Source organism: Triticum urartu, chromosome 2 (assembly GCF_003073215.2).
Source record: "Triticum urartu cultivar G1812 chromosome 2, Tu2.1, whole genome shotgun sequence".
Lineage (NCBI taxonomy): Eukaryota > Viridiplantae > Streptophyta > Magnoliopsida > Poales > Poaceae > Triticum > Triticum urartu.
Window position 1 is genome coordinate 40,825,066 of NC_053023.1, and position 27,665 is coordinate 40,852,730.

The following is a 27,665-nucleotide window of genomic DNA, read 5'->3' on the forward strand; positions in this document are numbered from 1 at the left end:
GCATTATAGCGCGGCTGCTGGAGCCAGTGCAGGCGGGCGCGCTAAACCAGCCGAAGCGCGCGTGGCAAACAGGTTTTTTGCGCGCGGCGCTTAGCGCGGCTGTTGGAGATGCTCTAAGCAAGTAGTAGTAATAACTAACCCAGACCGACGGAAGATGCAGTACCGGCCGGAGATTCTTTTGTTTACGTACGTGTCGCTGTCCACATGTGGTGTGTGCATGCACGTTCCTCTACCAATACATGGCACACAGCTCTTATAAGTCTTATTATCTCTTATTACAATCTTATCCCGGCTAAGAAAGTCATCTGCTTGCGATCGATGGATTGATTGGTTGCTGATAACGCACCTTTTGTTTTATGCGTGATTGACATTACATGATGGACATATATGATCATGCATGCAGTAGCTAGCTAGCCGCCGAGCTAGTTAATCATTACGTTTCCCTGACTAATTTTCTAGTTATGATGCATGCCATGATGTGGAGAAAGCAGCGCGCCCAACTCGATCGGTGTTTGATACGTCTACGGATTCATCAATCCGTCTTTATCACCATATATGTATATATGATGGATCTACTCCGCCTACCGATCCGGGTTATCGTCAACACATATATTTGTGTTTGCGGTTCTCGATCAACCGGTCGATTTCCATCTGAAAAGTTGAAATAAATTTACGCGATGTATGTATTGGTACAAGTCGTAAACATCTCTACTATCCTGCTTGGAAACATGAACAGTCTTGGGGACATATTTAGTCGCTTGGCATTGCGACTTGGATACATCTACCATGTATACAAACATAACCAGGCCACAGTTCCATCACCATACCATATCATCAATGCTACTAGTAGCTACCTTGCTTGGGCCACACAATTCTCTCACCAAATTCCACTGAATTTGCTGAAATGACAAGTGATATATATGATCGGTGGAATCCAAGATCATGTCTGGGTATCAGCTTTCTTCTCCTAGTATCTCGACGTGATGATAATTGATTTCCACTAACTTGCTTTACATTTGGCTTATCTGACATTCTGTGGTCAATTTGGATCCATGGTGGAGGCAAAAGCAACCATGACTCCATGGGTGCTTTCAATCAACCATATGAAATGACATAAAAATATAGTAACATCGTGCGGTAGTGGTTCATGCTGTTTTAAAGCTATAGGACACGGAAACCTGGAAGGTTTTGCGCTTCATCTAGAAATTTCTCTGACTTTTGAAAACCTGCAAGCGCGCCTTCCATTTCTTACCCTGGATGACATGCGCCCTGGCCATTTTGCTTCCTTTTGCCCTTCAGTTGTGGCATTGCGTGATGACACACAAAGGCAATTTACTAATTCATCATCGGGTCGACGATGCGTGTTGAAATGTGGCAAGCAATCTCAAAATAAAAAGCATACACACATCGCTCTCAGCAGTTAGGTAAACTCCTAGTTAACCACACCGATAGAGAAGAATAATCTGGGTCTTACTAAACTCAGACCGCACTCTGGATATTTTCTTCGAAAAGCTATTGTTTTTCTTTCGAAAAGGCGCTCGGGATATGGTGGAAGCAATTCATCAGAGATCATTTTAGTACTGCTCATGTTTCTATATGTCATAGATTGAGTGGAAAGCACAAGCGCATGTAAAGCTATTGTTTACGAACACGTATGCGTCGCTGTCAACATGTAGTTAGTGTGATCCTCTCACTAATGCACACCGCTCTCAAGTCTTATGGTCTTATCACTGGTCAAGCAAGTGATCTGCTTGCGATTGAGGGATTGATTGGTTGCTGATAACACACACCTTTTGTCAATCCATCTGCAACTGGCATGCTTTTGTTTTTCTGCGTGATTGACATTGGCATGATATATATGATCATTGAGCTGGCTGACACACTAGTTAATCATTACGTTTCGATGACTAATTCTCTAATTATGATATGATATGATGATGATGATGATGATGCGGAGAAGAAAGCAGCGTGCGTGCCCATCTCCATCGGTGTTAGTTTGATACGTCCACGGATCGATCCATCCGTCTTTATCAGCTAGCATATACTGTATATAGTACTATGATCGATGCACCTGCCTACCGATCCGTCCCAGTTATCGCCAACGCTAGTTACCTAAAACGCGCCCCTCTCAATCATCAGACATAATTTGTGTTTGCGATTCTCGATCAACCTGTCGATTTCCATCCGAAAAGCTGAAGTAAATTTAGGCGATGTATCGATTGGCACAAATCGTAAACATCTCTATTATCCTACTTGGAAACATGAACTGTCTTGGCAACATCTTTGGTCGCTTGGCATTGCGCCTTGGATACATCTATCATGTATAACCTGAATCAGGCCATAGTTCCGTCACCATATCATATCATCAGTGCTACAACTCTCTCACCGAATTCCACTGAATTTGCTGAAATGACAAGTGATACGTATATATGATGGGTGGAATCCAAGATCATGTCAGGGAATCAGCTTTCTTCTCCTAGTATCACGACGTGACGACTCGACAACAATGGGACTCCATTACCTTTCCTTTTGCCTTGGCTCATCTGGCATTCTGTGGTCAATCTGGATCCATGGTGGAGGCAAAAGCAACCGCGAGTGCTTACGATCAACCATATGAAATGACATAAAAATATGATATCGTGCGGTAGTGGGTCTCTGCTGTTTTATTATAGCTATAGGACACGTAAACCTGGAAGGTTTTGCACTTCGTCTAGAAATTTGTCTGACTTTTGAAGACCTGAAAGCGTGCCTTCCATTTCTTACCCTGGATGAGATGCGCCCTGACCATTTCGCCTTTCCCCTCTCTCACTTGTGGCATTGCGTACTGACGCACAAAGGCAATTTACTAATTCAACATCGTGTCCACGAGACATGTGGAAATGTGGCAAGCAATCTCACAGTAAAAAACCTACACACATCGCTCTCAGCAGTTAGGTAAACTCCTAGTTAACCACACCGATAGAGAAGAATAATCCGGGTCTTACTAAACTCAGACCGCACTCTGGATATTTTCTTCCAAAAGCTATTGTTTTTCTTTCGAAAAGGCGCTCTCAATGTGGTGGAAGCAATTCATCAGAAATCATTTCCGAAAGTTAGTATGAGCCGAAAGCGGACGCGCACGCTTTCGATCCATCGCTGCCTTTTCGTTGTCGACCGTGCACTTATTTGGCACACTCGCCTTGCTGGATGGCTCCACAGATGTGGAGTCCTCAGCCCAGCAACTATCTATTCTATGCCCCTGGTCAGGGCCGTACCTCAGAAATTTTGGCCCCGGTGCGAAATGATAATCTAGGCCCCATATACAGGAAAACTAATCGAAATATTTTTCATTAACCATTGAGAAATATCAAAGATAAATCATGCCAAAAAATATTTATTACTTTGAAATATTAAATTATCTTGTATTCTTAGAATCGTGCCTACGTCTATTAGACATCTTAGAAAATTATAAACCAGCCGGATGCATACATTCATGGAAGAGCAGCAAATTAACTTAAGAACAGAGGAGTTCAAAACAAAAAGGGACAAACAACCTACAGTTGTTGAGTGTTGATGGATGCAGACCATGAAGCAACAACGGCGTATAGCGCTCCGATTGCTTTGCTCCTTGACCAAGAGAAACAAAGGAAACTCCGATTGCTCTGCTGAGGGATGAAAGAGAGAACGAAGAATCAAACTAAATCCACCCAATTTATAAGTGCGAGGTAGCACCGTCGCAGCCGAATAAATCAGCAGTTGTAGCCATTTTTTTTTAAAACAATGTGAATCTATTGGAGAAAAATCAGAGAGAGGAGATCAGGAGACAAAGCATTAAATTGCAGCGATTTGATTTGCGCCTGTCGCTGAGCAGAATTTTATGTGTTTGCGTACGCGACTGCTTCGACTGCCGTGAAGATGAGAAAGGAACATGACTGAGCCGGGGTTAAGGTCAGCAAGTTCGGCCGTGCCTTGTTTATTTAGTCTGCAATAATATCTGATTAGTTTTCTTAAGAACAAGTACCTGATTAGTTATAGTAATAACAATACTAATGTACTGTGCTAAAAAAATTAGGGGTCCCAAGATTTTTTGGGCCCTGTGCAGCTGCTCCGGTTGCGCCTGCCCACATACGGGCCTGCCCCTGGTGGACTTCGAGTGAGCTAGTGCGGCCACCATTCGCCAACCCGAGACGTCAATCAACTTCATGGCACGCAAAGGATCGACACCGACCCAATTACGTCACCTGCCCGCCTTGAGATGGCGAGCGCCTATCGACCGGACACCAAATTCTCACACAACTTTTCGCGCGATGACACAAACTTTTCACACGGTTTTTCACACCGACATAACAGTCACTTGCATACATTGGCAGTTGCATGATACAGATCGATAAATGGTGATAAAACGACCTTATTTGCACTGAAATCGACGAGTTCATCTGGCAAGAGACCTGTGGGGCAGTACTGTATAGTATTTCTAGCTACTCTGCCCTTGCAAACGCCAGGTCGAGGAGCGTTCTGAAGAACTTGTGGGGGTAGATGGGCGGTTCCTCCGTGAGTGCCTGCGTTTGAGGCGATACCAGCACACAGATGTTACAAGGTGAAAGGTTTTACATGGCCGTGAGGATTGAGGAGCAGCTAGTGTAAATAGATAGTACTGTAGTTTCTGGAGCAGTGGGCAGAAGAGCTTACCTGGTGAATCAGAACTGTGGACGGAGTCATCCCAGGTACGGTGTTCACCTCTATCAACAGCACCTTCAGGATGAAAATGCAGGAACAGTGATTAGTTACCACAGCTAAGCTAATTTCTTCTTCGATTTATAACTGCGCAAATATGGAAGAGAGAAGTGGTACCTCTCCGCTACGCACATTAACAAATGCGTCGATGCGTGAAAAACCCTCCAAACCCAATGTGTTCGCCATCATCTCGATACACTTTTTGCACTTCTCTAGCGCATCCTCACTACAGATGATAAAATACTGAGTCATGATGCAGAGATGAATCTGGAACTATGTTCATCTCGAATAAAAATATATCTTCAGTAACTATTACTCCCTCCGTTCGGAATTACTTGTCGCGAAAATGGATGTATCTAGAGCTAAAATACGTCTAGATACATCCATTTCTGCGACAAGTAATTCCGAACGGAGGGAGTATTTCCCCAAAAAAGTGAACTATTTCAGCAGCAAGCAATCGCATCAAATCATGTGGGAACAGAGCAAGTATGGGAGAGATTCCAGTCAGTTGGTAAAGAAATCCACTGCACACACAAAAAAAAGGGAACTGATAACAGGAACAAATATCAGACCTCATAATTGTTGCCGGAGGTGGTGTCAAGTTGATTCCAGTTCCACCTGCAAGTACCAGCATATAGCAAAGCACATAAGCAATCTGCCTTAAGACAATACGACTCTGAACAGACCAATGTAAACCTTCAAAGACCTGTTCCAGACTAATCACCTTGAAATTTCTCTTCAAGAGACAAAATATCACCACTTTCTTTGACTGTGATGCTTGGATTCAATGAATGCATCTCCCCACGTTTGCCGACCACACCAACAGTCACTTCAAGCCACTCATTTTCGCCCTTCCATACCAGATGGCGGGTACTATCCTTCCTTGATTTATTTGAGATAATAATTTCGTCGGTTTCGATAAATGGTTCGAATATCAGTGACTCCGGAGGAGGGACTGGCATCTCAATAACTCCATGTGCCTAGCAAATATAGATCAACGTAAAAATGCAGCTTAACATCAAGTTCCTCTGGCTTAATCAGTTACCAAATTGAATTTCTGGTACCCTGGATAGACAGTTAGCAGGCAGACGCGGAAGCTTTCCCCTCAGCGCATTTGCATAGACTTCTAGGTCCTCTGGACATCTGATAACAGATAGTTTCTTAATGAGCTATGCGTAAGACAGCCAAAGTTTCATGTTAAATAGTTGGAAAACATCAAGTGAACAGGAGCTTAATGAAATGCTCACCGCAATCTTGCCACACCAGTTGAGCATCCATCACGAGCAGGTTTCACACATACCGTTTCTGTTTGTAATTTTGCTTTCAGGTCATTCCAGATATCAACAAGAGATGACTTTAGTAGCTCTTCTGTTGCTCTTACATCCTTTGGTATAGTGTGAATGCCATAACTAGCCAACTGCACAAGTACAAGGAAACTGGTGAACCATCTCACAAGGCCACAATCATAGCATGAGTAGTACAGCTCTAACAAATCTAGTCAACAAGCAAACATTGCGCTGTTAATGAATTGCGCATGGATTATATCAAACATTGCCATTGCCAAAAAAAATCAGCATGGAATTCCTATAAAGAAGACCTGAAAGGCTCATACATGATCAACAGCAAGTGAAGTTGCAACTTTGTCCATGCATGTTCTAGAAGCTATTGGTCCTGGCCCTGCACAAAGAGAACTTTGATATTAGCATAATTTTATATTCTTAGAGTTGGAGACGTATATGTATCCTACAAGCTGTGATCACACCTGTGTAAGGAACTCCTGCAGATTCCAATAGCGATTGAATGGTGCCATCCTCCCCAATACCACCATGAACTACATGTAATATATTCGGTATTGAACCAACAAAAAAGAAAGCATAGGTGTTGAAGCATTGGCCTCTACATCTGTATTTTCACTATGTGCCTTACCACTTATGTTTGGTTTTATTGTGATAGAAGTAAGTAAGTATTAATAGAGTTCATTAGTTCCAGGAATTTTCTTTCAAAAAAATCCAGAAATATTATTCCTATTTTCATATCAAATTTCATTAACAGTTAATCGCATCCATCATAAGTTCATAAGTACATATATATACGAAAAGACGGACATTATTATGCCTAGAAAGCTAGAAGATTAGCTACAAAAATATGTATTGGAAAAATACCTGCTATGAACACTACAGCTTTAGCTTCTTTAACATAATCAATCCACTGTTGCAGGGAGTATTTGATAGGTTGTTCATCAGTGATGTCAAAGCCCGCAAACCAATCTTGCTTGCTTAATGCTTGTTGAAGTTCTTTCATTACTTGATCACGTAAGCGAGATGTTATTTCAACCCGCTCTGGTTCAATTGCTTCGAAACATGCAGCATGAACTTCTTCAGTGGTATGTCGTAACACTAAAGAATATCTGTCACACAATAAGAGGCTACTGCTTCAGTGAACTATAAAAATTAGGAAGGATGCAAGAAAATATCTTGCTCTTGATCAAAGGCCGATGTTGGATATGCCCACAGTTAAATCAGAATTCTGGTTTGGGCTCAAGCGCCCAAAAACTAGGACCAGCATTATGCTTCTGAAAATATGAGAAGTGAACTCGAAGCAAAATACTTCATCTAGTGCACCACAAACTTCAATCTTCAAGTCTCACAACTTGAATATGGGTGTCTATTTCATCCCATAGTTCGTCCCACATTTTTCATACTGACTACTAGTAATTAAAGTGGCAGATACAGGGATATGCAGTGGCAGATCTAGCCCAATGGACCAGGGCAGGACAGCAGTGGAATTGTCCATTTAAAACTATTTATAATATTTTGTTGTGATATAAGCTAATGGAAAATCCCAGGGTGCGTGCCCGCCCCACCCTGTCCACCCTGGGTATATGGGGTATGACTGCAGCATCACAGTTGCACTGACAGAATGTAACAAGTAAATAAGATAACCCATCTTCTGTCCAAAATTATAAAATCCAAGACTGAAATGCAAGACAAACTTAATTCTTCAAGCCAATATACAATGTCAAAATAGTAGTTTTCAACACACCAATACTGAATAGCATTCTTCAATATGAAATGAATGTCCCTTTCAGGCCATAGATGCCCAGGAAACAAATCAAAATTAGGTTAATCAGTTAAGATGAAAGTAACATAAGTACTTTAGTAATAAACTATAGCAAATAAAGTTGGAATTCTCTGTTTCCAAACAGTAACTAGAAACTGCACTACGCAAGACTCAAAATAGGATTATTGGGTCTGTTCAGGTAAAGATTCATGTCCCACAATTAACCAGGTGGTGGAAGAAACACTTACGGCAGTGTCCAAACATCGCGTGAACTTTTGCTGAGATCTTGGTTGTGGGAAGAACATCCACTTGAAGGTGCAAGCAAGCACGGTGTCACATCAAGCTAAAGGCGCCAGAAGAGAAATGAATATACACCATCAGAGCATGAAACTGGAATAATGGTAACAAAATATAGACTGAACATGAGCTGATTGCCATCATGTAAACATGCATCAAAGCATCAGAATGAAAACACCATGGCGGTCAAGAATTAGGTGATTATATACTAGGAAGCTAGAGATCTTACATCATCGAACCCTTGCAAATTAAGCCAGACATTTGTGCCACTCATAAGAGATACTTGCCGCTCTGAAGTATCGCCACCAAATATTACAAATGCCTTCTGCTTGCATGTGCCATTTTGGATTATCTCTGCTTGTTTTGCAGATTGCATTTTTCTGGATAAAGCAGTCCATGCATTATTGCTTGAAACAAGGGAAGGAAAACGTGAGCAAGCACGCTGAACAATTGTACGGAGGATTCGAGAGTGAGAGAATCCAACCTGAAAAATGATTTTTTTTGTTCCAAAGTTAGCGTCGAGATCAAGCATTATATATGTACACATGTAAATGTCCAACACTTACTTGCAGTAATTCCACGATGATTGATGGCTAATGTTTTATACTGCGTATTATTTACAAAATATAAATACCCTCAATGGTGTTGTGCAGCAGTCAGAAAATGTGCACACAGACGAGGAAAAATCATGTAACCTAGTTGAATTGATTTTTATTTATAGAAACTGAAACTGCCAAATTTTGGATGTGGGAAGTACAGAGTATTAGCAGCGATACCTTTGAAGCTTGTTGAAATAAGAAACTGGTTTGCTCCATCCCACTTATCTGTTAAGACAGGATAACAGCATATGTCACACTAGAAATCACAACCCGTGCTGCAAACCTAAGCATGAGGAAATTTTCTAAAGATGCTTACCAAGTTAATATCAGTGAAAAGGACAGCACCATACTCTGTATTTCCAAATTTAACACCGTTTTCAGACGAGGGCAGAGAAGTAGCAGGACTTGGTAAGAACCAACCATCTATCCTAGCGAAGTCACGCAGGCCAAAGTGGCGAAATAAAAGGGATACTCCTTTTCTTATGCAATCTATCACCTCTGCCGGAAACCGTGGAGGTGTATGATAAGCAACCTGTGAAGGGGTCAATATTCAATGCATAGACGAACTATTCACGTGAGATAAGTTATAAAAAAGTAATGTCTCATTTTGGCAGGCTAAGTTACAAGGGTCGACAGAAAACATCCGCCCCTTGTGCATGTATATGACTCAATCACTTGCATAGCAATATGTGGTCCTTATTTCAAATACCTGTTGAGTTGGAAGGTACTTCCTACGGTAGTTAAATATTGTATCCTCCTGAATATCACTAGAAATTGATGACTGAAGCTCAACCTGCAGAAAAGGGGGGGAAAGAAACTAGTTCAGTCTTTCACTCTTTCTGCACATCTTACAGAGTTTCTAGAGATCAAACTCTCTCCATAAGGAACAACTTCTTTTGATATAAACCAGACTTTGGTTGGACCATGTTAAAGAGCAAGGACCATAGGAAAGCAGAGGTAAGAAAAAAATGATACAAATCTTACTTCCGTTGGAAGCAAAACGATAGGCTCACTATTATTAGCTGTCCCAACATCAAGAACAATGGCTGTAAACTCACAGCCCCCTTCAAGAAAAACTTCGATGATAACCTTATCATCAATTCCCTGTTAGACATCTGAGATATCAGATTAGGTGGCACACTTTTTTTCTCTTTAAGAAACAATGGCAGTAAGTACTAACTACCAGGCACCTCTGAAAATATTCCCTCGGCTTTCTCAGCTGCCTCATTAGCACCATAAGCGACAACTACACCGATGCTTGATCCAGCTCTCGTAGGTTTGACCTGTGTATGCACATGAGGAGTTACATGCTAAGAAAGAAAATTTAAGGAATAAATTTTCAAATAAGGCATCTTTACTTACAATCACTTTGCCATTTTCTTTATTCAAATTGATGCTTCCAAACCATTCCTCCAATTGTGACTTAGCCAATTTATCCTTCTACTTTGTCATAGCCCGCAGGTGACACATGCAGGACACATGGTCAGGCGCCAACAGAAGAGCATCATGATTAGTAATCACATAAGGTACCTCCTAACAAATCATTCATTGCAAACTTCACTTCAAATTACTGAAGTCCAATCAAAATCATGGATTTTGACACAAGAATTCATCGTGTCTTCTGTTTTTTGGATTATAATAAAGAGATACTTCTTGTCTTCCATAATTACCATTGTACTTTTGCAAAAGACAAAATAAAATAAGTTTATCCTAAGCGTTTGTTAAGATTCAGTGCCCTTATTTTCTGAAAAAAGAAGCACATGAGACAGAGTTCTGAATGATTAAAAAATTCCAGGGTGTTACTACCTGTTTTCTTTATAAACTACATACTGTGTGTACTAAACCTTGTATGCCTTACATAAATATTTTATAAAAAGAGCGGCTGAACTGTTAGTGAAGATAGGTAATACATATTGAATTGTGTACATAACACAGTCAGAAAGAAGCTTTACCTCTACAAGAAAGTTTGGTACTGTTAAGAAACCTTGAGCGTCGAGCTCGAGCGATGCATTATGCTGCAGCCATATTCAAGATTCATGAAATCAGGTCACTCCTATAATTGGAATTGTTCATATCAAGTGAATATACAAAACAATTTCACATTGTCATCAACCTTTAGTTGACAGTAATGATACATTAAAGCTGCTCATCAGATAGCATTTCGTGAAATCCACTTGTTTCATGCAATGGAATTTTTTTATTCTGACAAACTCAAACGTAATAATACTGCAAACTCATTTCATGAGATAATTCGGGTATGTTTGTTAAACTAGAAAATGTTGAGGATGACACTGGAATAAGCCTTCCCTGTCCAAGTACCAAAAATGACATTGAAGGATGATGAAAGCACAATAAGGGGAACTCAACTGAACCGAACTCAACAAGACATGAAGCCTTGAGCAACTATTTAGGGTGATACAAAAAAAAAACTTATGGTCCAAGTGGCTCCATGTCATGATTAGTAAAGCATACCTTGTCAAAAGCACGGAGGCATTCATTAGAGGGCGTCCCAACAAATGGAACATTTGCTTTCTCCAAAAGCTCCTGAATATTTTGATAGAAACATGGCAAACATATAAAACCTCACAAATACTAAATTTTCTGCTGAGTGCTTGAGTTTTGTAAATATTGATGAATTGATATTAAGTTCTATACTGCAGGTATGCTGCCTTTTGGTAGGCCTTCGCATCTTGTCATCAACAAGAATCAGCAGCAATGTGAAATTCTCATAAAAATAACTAAGAGACAGTCAGCACTATATGCTAGTGCAATGCTGAAACAAACCGAAAATCTGCAACATGCACCGTGGCACCAGCATTTTATTTTGTTTGCATGTAAAGCATTATTAATATTCGTTGGTAACTACAAACCTGAATACCACCATCTTCACCAAATTTCCCATGTATCACTGGGAAGACAATGTCAACATTGGCAGCAAGATGTTCCGCAAATTCAGATAGGGTGGAAAATTCTTGTGCTAGACTGTAGGCGGTGAAATTTGAGACTGAACAATTTGAAATGGGCTAAAATTAGCAAGGAAAAGAAATAAACCCTGGCAGTAAGCTCACCTTTCAAGCTTGAAATCGAAATCGGAAGGGGTGTTGGAGTACAGCTGTGGAGTAAAACATGAGAGGCTGTCATTTTACAAACAGAGTGCTTCAGTCAACAAAATACTTTTTTTTCACGAGGGTATCTAAATTAACCCAAACAGAGTAGGTAGGAGTAATTGTTAATCAGAATCCAACCAACGGAATTGCTGTATGATCATTTTGCGTATAAAGAAATCATGGTGGGTTCAGATAACGCATCACCGGATTCAGTTTGGACAAACAAATCGACACCACAGCAAGCAGCCAATGACAGAATATTCAGCTAAGGAGTTAACAAGAGCAGCTGAACACATGGTGAGCTCACCTGGGCTGGCGAGATCGCGAACGCGTTCATGCCACAGTCGATGTAGTAGCAGCTCACCAACAAGTCCTCACCCTGCATCCAGCATTCCTCATCAGACAAGCAACAATTTAACTTTTTTAAGAAGAAGAAGAAGAAGAAGAAGAGAGTGACCAGGCGTTGACCCGAACGCAGTCAAACCTTAAACACTAGAGTGATAAATACAGTAAGCTGGAAACGAAGGGCTGACCTGGATGTGATCGAGCACGGAGCGCGCGGAGTTGAGCGAGATGCCCCGCTCGGCGGAGGGCCCGCCGCACACGAGCCCCACCCGGAGCGGCCGCCCCTCCAGCCCCGCCGCCGCCGGCGCCATCCCGTCAACAGCCCGTTCGGAGACCACCGCGCGGAGCGGAGGAGCGGCGGTTCTGGCGGCCGAGGAGAGCGCGCGGCGCGGGGCGAGGGCGAGGGCGCGGGGCCGGGCAGTGGTTGCGGTGGCGGTCGCCGGGGAGGGGAGGCGGGGTAGCAGGCGGGGCGGGGCGAGGGAGAGCAGCATGCGATCGGCGCAATGCGGCGGAGGATGGGGAAGCGATGGAGGGCGTGTGCGGTGGTGGTGGTGGTGGTGGGAGCCGGCGGGAGTGAGAGTGGGAGAGGGATGTGGGCGTGTGCGTGTCGTCTTTGTAGCGGACGCGGCCGGCGCCGGCTTGTCGCTTCCGCCGGGCCGCGTTCAGGTGGTGGTTGTGTTCCCATCCGTTCCGAACGGCAGCTCTTGTTTTCCGAGGATTATCATTACACCCACTACAAGACTGCTGACGACACGTACGAGTAGTAATCATGTTTTTTCATGAATCACGTTCGTTGGCCGTCTGAATCTTTTCTTTAACATCATCTGAATCAATCCGGAAAACCCAATTCCACTTATTTTTAGCTTGGGTCGCCATCTCAACTGGATGTAGCAAAGTTGGGGTGAATTCAGATAATTCGGACGTGGTTGAAGCGCTGAGAGAAGGCTACTCAGCTTCGGTAGCCAGTGCGATTTTTGATGACTGTTATTTCATGTCTTTAGAATTCAGTCATATTGTTTATGAGCATTGTTTTACAGAGAATAATAAGGTAGCACATGAATTAGCTAGTCTAGCTAGATTCAATCCTCCTGATGTATGGATGGATGATCCCCCGTCGGCTATCATCCCCTTAATTGTATCAGATGCTACTATTGTAGCCAATTAATAAAGGAGGTGTTTATAAAAAAAACTAGTGTTTGGAGAAAATCAAAACATGGGAATTAGATGGCACTTGCCAAGTTGCCATCCTAAAGAATTGATTTGTCCTGTTTCAAACACAAAAAATGAGATTTGAGTGGAGTGTAGTTTTCTCCAAAAACACAGAAAATAAATACAGTATTCTTGAGAAAATCTTGTACTCGTTTCCTATAAACTGAATGTGTCTACAGAAAACTTTTCTCTGGGATCATCATCCCAATGTTTTTTCCCTGTGAAATCCTCCAAACTGAACGAGGCCTAAAATGGATTGCATTGCTTTACCTATGAGAAAGAGATAAACGACCGCATATAGTCCAAGCAATAAAGGCAGATAAACGCCACTAGTCGCGTATGCGTATACAAGTGCCGAATCGGCGAGATTCTTTAAGGTGCTCCACTTACAATTGCTAGCGACATAATTGTCCTACTTGGCCGTCTAGACCTGCTTTTGACATAAACCCTTGCGATTCTATTAAACCATGGCCACTGCCAAAACGCTTTGCATCATCTTCATGTTTCTTTAAAGTGCTGACCAAGTTTGTGGGCTTAAGCTCGCAAGGCAAAGACTCTTAAAAACAACATTCGCAATGCAAAGTTAAGATCCATGCATATACTCTGCCGACCCACAATGTAATGTTTATACAGTTCCGTTACCATACAAAACCAACACCGATCCTTTAAAATGAACAATTGACTATCTTTTGGAGGGTCAAGTAATAACTGTAGACTGTGCATTCATACACTATATGCTACCTACTTCATATTTTTTTAGGGGCTACCTACTTCATTTTACTAGAATGAATCCCTGTTATTAAAATAGACACTTCCATTATTCTTTTGTCAGCAAACAGCCGGCTTCATTTTGTTTTGTTTTGTTTTAACAGGTAACTGGTTCATTTTATTTTCCTTGATTTATTCTAGATTTTTTGACAATGTCTGTTTAGTGGGAGACGATGTTTCTATCGACTATGAGGTGACTGTGCTGTCTATCAATCCCAAAATTTGTAACCTCGATCTCTCATAGGTGCTCATAAAATAAGGTGTGCATACATCCGTTCGTAGGGATGAGTATACGTGCCAGTTTTAAGGTTTCAAACAAACCACTAGCCATTAGAAAACCCATGACGAACCCATGCATTTGTACCGCGTTTTGTGTTTTTTAGGCAAGTAATTGGCTAATATTATTATTCATTCTAACTTGGGCTTTTAGGAAAACTATCATTTATTGCATATCAAAGTTCATAGGTACGATAAGCTAGACCGCTCTTAGCTAAATTACGAGGATAAATTTACTCATAAAGTCAAGGGCTAAGGGCGTCTCCAACACAGCACCAAATATCCCCTATGTGTTTGAACCGGATGGAGTGGACACTTTTAGATATTCCACGCTACCTCTCAATTGACCGCCGGCATGGACGGACGTCCGAACCCCCCTGTTTGCCCCCAAATTGGAGGGAGCTCTAGGGAAGTTTGGACAGCCCGTGGGCACCGACAACTCGAACTCCATCACAAACACACTTTTTTCTTTCTTCCTTCTCTCATCTCTCTCCATTTGGACAAGGGATGGACAAGTAGGGTACTTGAGGGGAAATAGCATTGGATGGCCAGCGCCCCGACATGCCCGGAGATATTCAGGGGCTTCCGTTTGATGAACGACTCTAGAGACATCCTAACAACTGAGCTCACTCAGGCCTCATTGAGTGTGCTACAATATTACTCTAGAGTTTGTAATCCATCTTTGTATTGCTAATGGAGCCCAAAAGGTAATGGGAAAGGCAAGCATCGCTGATTCGGTGCAACCAGTAGCGAGTCCCGGAAGAAAATGAAGGGAGGCTCAAGGTTAACGTTGTGAAGAAAAGGCCACTAACTCTTAGTTTTTTAGTTCAAATAAGGTTAAAATTTTGATACGAGGCTGAGCTGAGTACTAGTACTATTTCCCCAATTTTTTAGGGGGGGGGGGGGCTAGATTCGCCACCGGTCGCAGCTGACCATGCAACGTGGTGGAGGGGGAGCGTTATGGCTTGTAGAAGTCACGACGGGCAACAATATATACCACTTCTAGCGAGACATCGTGCGTCGCTCACATCCCTGCACCGATCGATCAAGTCGGCCCATTATAGCTACGTTCTGTAGTGTACTCTAGCATGATGGATCTGTGGGTTTCTTTCTTTCTTTTATTTTTATTTTTCCCATTGCATAAAAAACCAAAAAGTTTGTCAATTCAAAAAAGTTAGTGATTACAATTTTTTGCATCTATTTGAGAAAATATATGTGAATTTGAAAAAGGTACATGAATTCGAAACAATATTCATGAATTCATAAAATGTTCATAGAGAATTCAAAAGGTGTTCATGTATCTGAAAAATGTTCATGCATTCATAAAAAAATATGAATTTGAAAAAATGTTCATGAATTCAATAAATGTTTGTGAATTGAAAAAAATGTTAATAAATTCAAAAGGTGCTCATGAATTTAGGAAATTTTCATGAAGAATTCCAAAATGTTTTCGAATTCAAAATGAACAAATTTTGAAATCCCGGACAAATTTTTGAAAAATGTGAACCGAATTTAAATTTATGAAAATTCTCTTGAAATTTTGATTTTTTAAAAATTCCAAACATTTTTTAAAAACAGAAACAAAAACTGGAATTTGTTAAATAAAAAATAAAATATAATAAAGTAAAAAAGAAAGGGAAAAACTATAATGGGAATTTATGAAAAGGAAACAACCAGAAAAATTAAGGAAAATGGCCCGGAAGCCAGAAAAAACTATAAAAAAACCGCTTCCTGAGCTCTTCCTCTCCCACTAATGGGCCGACCTGCCAGGTGCACCCTTACTGGACGAGCGTTGTGAGAAGTGTTGCCATGAGGGAAACATATCACTTGCGAGTCCCGGCGGGCATCTCTCATTGCGTCGATTTTATAAAAGAAAAAATTTCTCATTGCGCCACCCTTGACCTCTCTCCCTCACACACCTTTCTCCTTGTCCCTCTCGCTGACTCCAATGCATCCCGGTTAGTCTATGGATGATCTGTTTGTTGCGTGCTACTTTTCCTCTATAGGTGTAGATCTCGAGTTATTGATCTTACTAGAAGGAGAAGAAGCGGCCATCAACAATTAACTAGTCCATGCTCTTTCTTTTGTGAGAGACTAGAGAGGAAACATGAGCCGCCAATTTGTGAATCTGCTGGTCGATCAACGGTGCCCCCTCCTGCCCGCTTTCAAGCTACAGTGCACCGATCCTCAACCTTACTCTACCCCACCTGATCATCACCAAAATCGACAGCTCCTGCAGTAACAATGATGTCATTCCCGCCGCCACCGCCATGGCCGCCCCTGCTCACCACGGTGGTTTTATGGCCCCACAAGCCGCTATCGTAGCCGGAGTAGATGCACCTCCTCATAAGAAGGCCACCACGCCCGAGCCAAAGAGGCGGCGGTGTGAAGAGGCCACCGCATGACCCTGCCTTGGCTACTTCACGGTCGAAGAAGGTGAAGGCCACGTCGGTTGCTGCCGCTGCGATGGGGGGGGGGGGTTAGATTCGCCACCGGGCGCAGCTGACCATGCAACATGGCGGAGGGGGAGCGTTATGGCTTGTAGAAGTCACGACGGGCAACAATGCATACCAGTTCTAGCGAGACATCGCGCATCGCTCACATCCATGCACCGATCGCTCAAGTCGCCGCACATAGGGTGGATCGGCCCATTAGCGCTACGTTCTGTAGTGTACTCTAGCATGGATCTGTGGGTTTCTTTCTTTCTTTTATTTTTATTTTTTCCCATTGCATAAAAAAACCAAAAAGTTTGTCAATTCAAAAAAGTTAGTGATTACAATTTTTTGCATCTATTTGAGAAAATATATGTAAATTTGAAAAAGGTACATGAATTCAAAACAATATTTGTGAATTCATAAAATCTTCATAGAGAATTCAAAAGGTGTTCATGTATCTGAAAAATGTTCATGCATTCATAAAAAAATATGAATTTGAAAAAATGTTCATGAATTCAATAAATGTTTGTGAATTGAAAAAAATGTTAATAAATTCAAAAGGTGCTCATGAATTTAGGAAATTTTCATGAAGAATTCCAAAATGTTTCCGAATTCAAAATGAACAAATTTTGAAATCCCGGACAAATTTTTGAAAAATGTGAACCGAATTTTAAATTTATGAAAATTCTCTTGAAATTTTGATTTTTTTAAAAAATTCCGAACATTTTTTAAAAACAGAAACAAAAACTGGAATTTGTTAAATAAAAAATAATAAATAATAAAGTAAAAAAGAAAGGGAAAAACTATAATGGGAATTTATGAAAAGGAAACAACCGGAAAAATTAAGGAAAACGGCCCAGAAGCCAGAAAAAACTATAAAAAAACTGCTTCCTGAGCTCTTCCTCTCCCACTAATGGGCCGACCTGCCAGGTGCGCCCTTACTGGATGAGCGTTGTGAGAAGTTTTGCTATGAGGGAAACATATCACTTGCAAGTCCCGGCGGGCATCTCTCATTGCGCCGATTTTATAAAAGAAAAAATTTCTCATTGCACCACCCTTGACCTCTCTCCCTCACACACCTTTCTTCTTGTCCCTCTCGCTGACTCCAATGCATCCCGGTTAGTCTATGGATGATCTGTTCGTTGCGTGCTACTTTTCCTCTACAGGTGTAGATCTCAGAGTTATTGATCTTACTAGAAGGAGAAGAAGCGGCCATCAACAATTAACTAGTCCATGCTCTTTCTTTTGTGAGAGACTGGAGAGGAAACATGAGTCGCCGAGTTGTGAATCTGCTGGTCGATCAACGGCGCCCCCTCCTGCCCGCTTTCAAGCTACAGTGCACCGATCCTCAACCTTACTCTACCCCACCTGTTCATCACCAAAATCGACAGCTCCTGCAGTAACAATGATGTCATTCCCGCCACCACCACCATGGCCGCCCCTGCTCGCCGCGGTGGTTTTACGGTCCCACAAGCCGCTATCGTAGCCGGAGTGGATGCACCTCCTCAGAAGAAGGCCACCATGCCCGAGCCAAAGAGGCGGTGGTGTGAAGAGGTCACCGCATGACCCTACCTTGGCTCCTTCACGGTCGAAGAAGGTGAAGGCCACGTCGGTTGCTGCCGCTGCGATGACTGCTGCAATGGTGGTGCATCCTCCTCCCCCTTTCGTTCTACCGCCGCCCATGGAGGAGGATTCCACGCCCTCGTCACTATACCTGGCCATGGGCAGCCCGGCCCGGTCGACCCGACCTGACCCAGCCCAACCGACCCGACCCGACCCAACCCGACGCTCCTCATGGGTCGGGCCCGGGCCCGTTGTATTTGCGAGTTAACAAAGAGGCCTGTCCCGAGGCCCGGTGGGCTTTTACGTTGACGGGCCGAGCTTGGGCTTGATTTCTAGGCCCGACGCCCAGGCCGGGCCCGGGCCTAGGATTTTTGTGTCGGGCTTGGTTAGGCCCGGCCCAAAGCCTGACCCGGCCCGAGGGATGGCCAGGTATACCCGTCACGACCACCACGGCCATCTACAATATGTTCGACGAAATGTCGCAAAGGTAAAAAAGTTTCATGGGAGTTTTCATGGGTGGTGCGATGGGTGCCATGGGAGGCGGCTTGGATGGAGCTATGGGTGGCAATGACGCCAATGTTTACAATGAAGACAAAGAAGCCAATGATGACAACGATGCCAATGTTGCAAGCCATGGTGAGAATGAAAGCACAAGTGACAATGGAGAAAATGAAAGTTAAGAGGCTATGCTCTATGTACTTTTATATTATGTGCACTTTTGTTTGTGTTGGTGATGCACTATGCTTGTGGTTTGCATTTGAATTTGATTTGTGCATTTGAAGTTGAATATATATATATATATATGTGGAATTGAAGTTCTACTTAACATGTTTTTGACTATATGTGTGGTGATCTTCCAAAGGTAAATTTTATTCAGAGTTCATATTTTGTTCAATACATATGCAATTGTGGAGAACACATTTGTGTGCGGCTATCCTATTATAGGGTAGCTGTTGGAGTAGTCTTGACCTATGTCGTGCCCTATTTTGGAGCATCTGATGAAGATGCTCAAGTTCTCATGCCCTAAAAATCACCTTTTTTCCTCTAAAATTTTACTCTAGGCAAGTTTTGGTGCCCTATTATAGGGCATCTATTATGGATGCTCGTACGTCATAGATATAGAGGATGGCTTGCAGTCCTGGTTCAGATGGTTCCATGCCCTTATCTATGCCCTCCTGCCAAATTTCTTTGGGCAGGACGAATGGTACTAGCACCCTAACGACCAACCCGACTTCGATGACCCAGAAGCTAATCGTGACTCGGATAGTGATTACACGTTTACTGATTACGACTCGGGTGTTGATTACAAGGATGCTAAGGATGACACAAACTACGTCCAGTTGCCACCACCACACCCTTGCGCCATGTGTGCCTTCACGGTGGTCAAAGTTTCATAGATCTGGGCATCCACGATGGACGCCAGCACATACTCCTTTGATACCATGAGGCGCGAGTGAAGCAAAGTGGGCATTGCTGTTCAGAGGCCACGACGTGTATGTCCTCGAGCGCAAGCTCTGTTTTAGCTTCTCGGATGAAGACGACTGGCTATGTGCGTCCAACCTTGCTCTCCCACGGCCGGCATCGCAGAAGGTGTGGGAATAAGACGCTCCCCCGCCTGAGAGTGATCCGTGATGGCATCCCTCCTCCTGCCGCTCGGCTCTGAAAGGTTGTATCTGGCCAGGCTGTTCCAGAAGACAAAAGAGATGTGGAGCTTTGCGGCGTTGTCCGGTGTCGAGGTTTTTAGGAATGACGCCCCGGGAAGAGCCTCCAGATGATCAAACACAAGTCTAGACATTACAACTTCGAAGCAAGAGATGATTCCAGACTAATCTGATTCTAATTTCAACTGTTGCAGATGCAAGACGAGTGGCTATCATGTTTTATCTTGCAAACAAATTAGTTTTCCATTGTAGTAGTGATGACAACTTCCTAATGCATGTGGTATGGTGCTTGCGCAAACTATATCTTAAGTGGTGGCGACATCGCTACCATTAACGCACTAGTGACCCAAATTGATGCAAATGATATGCTCAAATCTCCCACCTTCACTGAACTAAATGACGCTTCATACTTTTGCTCCTTGTAGTATCATGCTTAATATAGATGACCAAATTATAATTTGTTATTTGAAAACCCAAGAACTTTTGTCCGGAGTCTTCTATGGAGATCACCTTGCTAGCGGAGAGCTCACCTAAAAGAAAATCTACATTTAGTAGCAGGTAAGTTGACAGCTAGCGGCCTTTTTGTAAGTATCAGAATTGTGATTTAATTGTTGTGTTCGAAAAGGAACAAACTACACCAGCATCGAGTTAAACAGATTGATCATAAATTTGTATGTAAATAGCAAGTAAATGGTACCGGGGGGCGTAGGTATTGTCCGGTGGGTGCACATTTCTCACAAAACATGAGAAGTGCTACCCACTTATCACCACACTTGCACATCGGATGCACATTGATCAATTCGTATTCTGCTGGCATGTTTCTTGCAACAAACACATTGGAGTTTCTTGTATGTTTTTTTAGTAAAATACACACTTGCCTCCATCATGGCCGACGTTCGGAAGCCGTTTTGAAAAAATAATGCAGGAAAGTCGAGGACCCCTATGTCATCCTAGTTACATGTCACACTGGTCAGCGATGCCCAAGGTGTTGTTGACCATAGTGCACCATGGTCCTCGACAATGTCTAGTACAAGATCGCTGCCACCTCTGATGCCAACGAAGGCCTTGAAGGGAAACATATCTATGTCTAACACATGCTCCTATTCCAGTTGGCATATTAGGGCTACATCAACCTGATGTTTTTGTTGGTCGGCATCTCCATGACAAGGGCTTCTTTATCACTGTTCTTGCATACCCACTTCAATGCGCTAGACCAGGCGCACTATCCAGAGTATCGCCACCCATGCAGTGTTAAACACCTCCTACAATAAAACTTCTAATTTGGGCAATCAACCTTGTTAAAATTTGAGACATGATGGTTTCGTAGCCATGCATCATGTCCGTTTCAAACAAGTTATGTCTATTAGCAAAGGGTTTTTCTACAAATGTGAAAATTCAATTGACCAGCTCATAATCTATGAGAAAATACAAATTCAAAAATATATTATCTTACGAGGAGAATAGATTCTTGGAATCCTATTTTTATTGCTAAGTGTCGATAGAACTAAACCCTAAACCCTAAACCAAGTAATATAGGAAAGCCTTAACCCGTACCATGGTACTAGAACACCAACAACACAACATCGCACACGTTGAAGCTTGCATCAATGACAGTATTGGCCAGTCAACGCCGGTCCTCCCATTGATATGAATTGATACTCCAAGAACCAGAATCATATGCCATCATGCATCAGTGAGAGCCATTGACCATAAGGACACAAGGTAGGTAAGAAGTAAAGGGAGGATTTTTAAATAATGAAAGATATCACGCTCCCGTCCTTAGAACGCACATATGCGCGCACAATGCGGCTATATAAAATGGAACGTGCATGCTAGTGTTCAAAAATCTAGAGCAATTAGCAACAACTTTTATTCTTGCTGGTGCATGCCTTAGAAGTGAATCCAAACTTCACCGTACTTAGCTAGAATGGTGGGAGCTAAGCCTTTGCATTAAAGATTGGAGATTTACATGAGAAACCAGGGGAAGAAGAAAAAGAAAGTAATCGCCACAAGGCGGTTGTTTGTACATATATGTTTAAGTTAGCTAGCTAGGCTTGGGAGACAATGGGAAGCTAAAGACAAGCAAGAGGAAGAGAACAAGCCGTTCTGCACATTCAGTGATGTAGTACTATACAACAATTTTGAACATGCAAGCGATATGTCGGGTAACCTTTTTGCGTGAACCTCTAGAAGTAGGTCGATCATCGGGTAGAAGAATCTGTTGTCCGGACGTTGTGTTGACGCACGAGCTTTGAGAGTGCATGAATGGTGATCCAATGGAGATTTGGCTTGCTGCTTTCTATGGAGATATAACATATATGAATATGCGATTCTTCGCAATGGGTCTTGGTGGCACTCGATTTCCTCTCATTGTGCTTTGGAGGTTTCCATATGTGTGGGTCATGGATGAAGATTGTACGTGCATGTCATGCACATAATGTTTCCTTAGGTTGTCCGCACATATTTGTAAATCTTACTATTGATAGCGATTTATGCAAAATGGATACGTCCATATACTTCCGTGTGGTTGGCGGTTTGTAGATCTTGGGGTGCACGGTGGTCGACCAAATGTACTCCTTCGACACCATGAGGGAGAGTGGAACAAGTTCGGCGCTTGGGTGCAACCATTCAGAGGCCATGCCATGTACGTCCCAGGGCACAAGCTCTGGTTCAGCTCCTCGGACGAGGACGGCTAGATCTGCACATTCAACCTCGCTCTCTCACATTTGGTGTTGTAGAAGGTGTGGGAAGGAGACCCGTCTCTGCCCAAGCGGTGTTCCGTGAAGGTGTTCCACCTCCCGTTTGGCTCCGGCAGGTTGAGCGTGGCCAGGCTATTTGAGAAGATAGAAGAGATGGGGAGCTTTACGATTTTATCTGATATCAAGGTTTCTAGGGTTGGCAGCTCGGGGAGCCTCGAGATGATCAAGCACAAATCCAGATGTTACACCTTCGGAGAAAAAGATGAAATCAAGCTGATCTGATTATAACTTATAATTCATATTGTTCAAGCGTTGTAAGACCAAAGAGCAGAGACTATCATGTTTTATCTTGCAATCAGTTTCCATTGTAGTAATGATGATCACGCGTGTGTTGTGGTAATGGTGCAGATCGAAATGAAGTTGGCAACTACGGTAATGGTGTGTGTTCTTTGGTAACAACGCAGACCGATGATCACATGCTATTGTATCTTGCAACAAGTTTCTCCACAGACAGTTTGCTTATACATTGCAATAGTAGTCATCCAAGTGCCTATTGGAGATCACCTTGTTAGCAGGAGAGCTTTCCTACACATTTTTTTCATTCACTAGAAGGTAATTTGATAGTTAGCAGCTTTTTTTGTTTTCTTAAAGTATAAGAACTGTGATTTTTAGTTGTTGTGTTCCAAAAGCAACAAAGTATGTATGGATTGAGTTAATCATCCTGATCGCAGTTTTAAGGAAAGATACATGCTTGAATCTCTCATGGCTGGTGCCCGCAAGCTGTTTGACAAAATGTTGCAGGGAAATCGAGGCCGAGCTTCGTGAATGGCTCTAAGGCAGAGCACCACACCACATTCGAGTTCGTAGGCTTGCTATCGTGCACATCCACTCCCTTGTGTTGTCCTACTTGTTGTGTGTGGTACTGGTCGGCCAGGCTCGAGGTGGCGCTATGCACGGTGCACCGTCGCTCAGTCCTAGTCAATGTCCAGTATAAAATTCCCGTCATCGCCGATGGAAACCATGGCATTGAACGGAAAGAAACGTGTCTGCATCTGCCGACCACCACGGAATTTGTCCGTGATACATGCTCTTATTCACTAGCATACTAGAGCCACATTTAACCCGATGTTCCGGCTACCAGCATCCTCCATGTCCAGGGTTTCGCCCTTTCTCACCCACTTCAAAGCCCCAGACCCAGTGCACCATCCAGAGTACATCCATCCATGTAAGGTAAACACATCTCGCATCAATACTTTTAATTTAGGCAACCAACCTTTTCAAATTTTGAGACATGATGTTCTGTCACCATGCATCATGTGTCTGGCTCAAGCAAGTCATGTCTATCAAAAAAGTTTTTGATGTTCTTTAAATATAAAAATTTAGTTAACCAGCTGACAATCTACAATAGACGTAGCATATTGTGTGCTAGGGAGAATAGATTCCTGGAATCCTGGATTTTCATTGCCGAGTGCTGATAGAACAAAACATGGTTCCTGGTTTTCTCTTGCAAAATATGGCGAAAGTCTTGACCCGTACCATGATAGTATGCATGGGGAGTGGTGAACAACACCTTTGGTATTAACATGAATTTCAATTTTGTCAATGACTTTTCTTGTTGGATTATGAATTTCCAAGTTAAGATTAGCAGTGTAGTTACCATTAGGTTTGCCACAATCTCTTCGGAATTGTGGAAAACTTGGAGCAATGCTTGTTTTAATATCACTTTTCCGTATGATCCTAACAATGTGATAATCAAGTGGCTCTTTGGCTTGTTTTGATTGCTTTTTAGATATCTAACCACTCAGTCCAAGTGGTAAGTGGTTGTTTAGCTTGGAGTTTAGAGACGTGGGCTACATGTTAGAGAGCAAAGCTGATGTCATGTGTTACGCCTAGTGTGTTCAGCATGAAGAGAGACCGGCCACTGATGGTTCTGAGGATTTCTGACTGACCATTTACGATTCTAGGACTTGTGTGAAAAACGTTGAGAGCGTCGAGTTCTTGTTCCAGCAAAGTGCTATGTTCTCCGCCAGGGCTGGATGTTTCTTCCAGCTTCTTGTGCATTGTGACATGTTGCCTAGTTTTTCCTCTTGCTACAATTTTGGTTGAGCTGAATCTTATGCTTGTTAACACTGAGCTTAGATAGAGTATCGTGACATGTATAATGCCTAGAACCCTGTAATTGGCATGGTCTAGATGATTATTTACGCTCACAGTTTCATGAAAATGGAATTTGGGGGGAGGTGGGTAGTCCATTAATTCAAAAGCCAATATCATGATACTAGAACACAAGCAATAGAATAATGCAGATGTTGAAGCCTACATCAATGACAATGCCGACCAATTAATGTTTGTCCTCCATTGATACCCCAAATACCAAAATCTTCAATTACGAATTTTCAAATAAAATGATATGCCATCAAGCACCAGGCAGAGCTACCGTAAGGACACAAAATAGATAAGAAGTAAATGGAGGTTTTTTACATAGTGAAAGAGATCACACTTCCATCCTTGGCACACACAGGTGCATGCAAGGCATGACTCTATAATTTGCAGTGTGCATACCAGTGTAGAAAACCCTAAAACAACTAGGAGGGCCTTTTTCATTCTCATTGATGCATGGCTTGAAACTGAGCTGGAACTTCACTCAACTTAGCTAGCTCATATTCTATTTCCTTGTGCTGGAACTAGCATAGCCTCGGTTTTGATCTCTCCATATATCTTGGAGTTAGCTAGATAGGCTTAGGAGGCAATGGGACATTAAGACAAGTAGCAATTCGTGAATCAGCTCTTCCTCACATTCAACCATGTAGTGCAATATGTAATGTTTGAACGAGAGAAGAATTTGGAGCTAAAACTTTTTTTACATTAACCTGCCTCGAGAAGTAGGAGCGCAGCGGACAGAAGAACACGTTGTGTTGACAATGCAGGGATGCGGGCTTTCAGAGTGCATGAATATTTGAGGTGTAGCATGTACATGCATGTTAGGAACACAATGTTTTCTTAGGTTGGCGTATGCACATATTTGTAAATCTTAATAGGGATTTATGCAAACCGGATACGTCTATATACTTCTGCTATACACAACCAGTTCACCAAACAGGTTAGGTAAGATCTCCTTGAACTATTTAAGAAGGAGATTGAGGCAGGGAGCTTTGCGGTACTGTCTGGCGTCAAGGTTTTTAGGGATATCATCTCAGGGAGCCTCCAGATGACCAAGCACAAGTGCATATGTTACAGCTTCGGTGAAAGAGATGATGCCGAGCTGATCTGGTCCTAATTCCCGCTATAGCAGATGCAAGACTAGACACTATCCTATTTTAGTTATCTTACAATCGCTTTTCCATTGTACCCAGCAGTGCAAACGATATGCTCAAAGGTCCCACCTTCACCGAACTAAATGTTGCTCCATACTTTTGCTCCTTGTAGTATCATGCTTAATATAAATGACCGAATTGTGATATGTTATTTGAAGACCCAAGAACTTTCTCCAGAGCCTATTTGCTTGTACATTGTTGTGGTAGTCCTCTAGGTGCTTCAAGATATCACCTTACTAATAAAGAACTCGTCTACAATATTTCTGTAGGTAATTTGGCAGCTAGCATCCTTTTGTTTTTGTATGGTATTAGAACTGATATTTAGTCGCGTTCCAAAAGAAACAAACTACATTTGGATCAAGTTAATCAGTTTGATCCTAGTTGTATGGAAATTGCGAGTAGTGGTACCGGAAGGCATGGATCTTCTCTTGTGGGTGCACATTTATCACATAACTTAACTGATCACAGAACTTGCATGTTGGGTGCACATTGCTCAATTCGTGTCCACGTGGTATGTTTTTCTAGCAACAAACACCTTTGACTATCTAGTTTTTGTGTGTGCAAAATACACACTTGCATCCGTCATGGCGACGCCCGCAAGCTGGTCGACAAAATGATGTGGGACAGTTGAGGATTCAAGGCCAAGTTTCGCGGTGTCACGTTGAAGTTTGCTAGTATTGCTATCATGCACATCACACCCTGTGCCATCTTAGTTGCATGCAACGCTAGTCAGTGGGGCTCAACCTCTCAAGGCAGTAATGTTTATAGTGCTAGGGATGCAAATTTGGAACCTTTAGGATACACTTCGACCCTACTTAGTTCAACCAAATGAACTACAGTTTCAACAATGAAGTCAATTCTGAAAATTTAGTTCATTTTGTTGAACTAAAGAGGGACGGAGGGTACCCTTAATGTTCAAAAATTGCATGCCCATACAGTGTGTTGCTGTCTTCGATAACGTCCGGTACAAGTTGGCCGCTCCAAACCATGGCATTGAGTGTCAACACACTTACATCTACGGAGCGCATCAGAAATTGTCAACGACACATGCTCCTATTCCCGCTGGCATATAATAGGGCGACATCAACGCAAAGTGGCACTCGCTGGTAGGCTGCGGTGATTTTTTTCCTTTTCACTTTTTTTAGATGAAGGTGATGATTTTTTTCCTGAGATGTTTTTTTTAGATGGAGGCGAGGACTCTATGTACTTTTTTAAATAAAAATATGCGCACAGCTTTCTTTTAAGCGGCGCCACATGATGGCGCCCCAACCACTAGTCTCTATAAATTGTAGCGTGCATTCTAGTGTCGGAGAACCTAGAGCAACTAGCATGGGCTTTTCGTTCTCGCTCGTTGAATTTAGCTAGATCATCATTTTCACTTTCCATATATGCTGTCAATAGTATCGCCTCAACTTTGACCTCTCTCCACTCTTTTTTTACCCGGAATTGACAGGAGTTATGCCTTTGCACTAAACATTATGGATTTACATGAGAAGGCAGGGGAAGAAGAAAATGAACGTAGTCACCACAAAGCATTGTCTGTACATATATCTTCGCGTTAGCCAGAGGCAACGGGTAACTAAGACAAGGAGAGCCTCCGGCGGCTCGTTGGGGATGCG

At 42.5% G+C, this 27,665-nt stretch overlaps 1 protein-coding gene across 1 annotated transcript; it reads right to left on the reverse strand.

The window, feature by feature from the left end:
- Positions 1-4,287: 4,287 nt before the first annotated feature.
- On the reverse strand, positions 4,288-12,787 carry LOC125535522. The gene is made up of 24 exons (XM_048698585.1): positions 12,310-12,787; positions 12,084-12,155; positions 11,738-11,781; positions 11,540-11,651; positions 11,142-11,213; positions 10,622-10,684; positions 10,032-10,109; positions 9,860-9,952; positions 9,654-9,773; positions 9,379-9,462; positions 8,986-9,201; positions 8,847-8,894; positions 8,300-8,554; positions 8,022-8,116; positions 6,876-7,120; positions 6,476-6,544; positions 6,326-6,390; positions 5,961-6,130; positions 5,778-5,856; positions 5,438-5,693; positions 5,286-5,331; positions 4,831-4,939; positions 4,669-4,731; positions 4,288-4,538 (listed from the first exon to the last, which is right to left on the reverse strand). The coding sequence occupies exons 1-24, from the start codon at positions 12,610-12,612 to the stop codon at positions 4,458-4,460; spliced, it is 2,838 nt and encodes a 945-aa protein (XP_048554542.1). The 5' UTR covers positions 12,613-12,787; the 3' UTR covers positions 4,288-4,457.
- Positions 12,788-27,665: the final 14,878 nt, after the last annotated feature.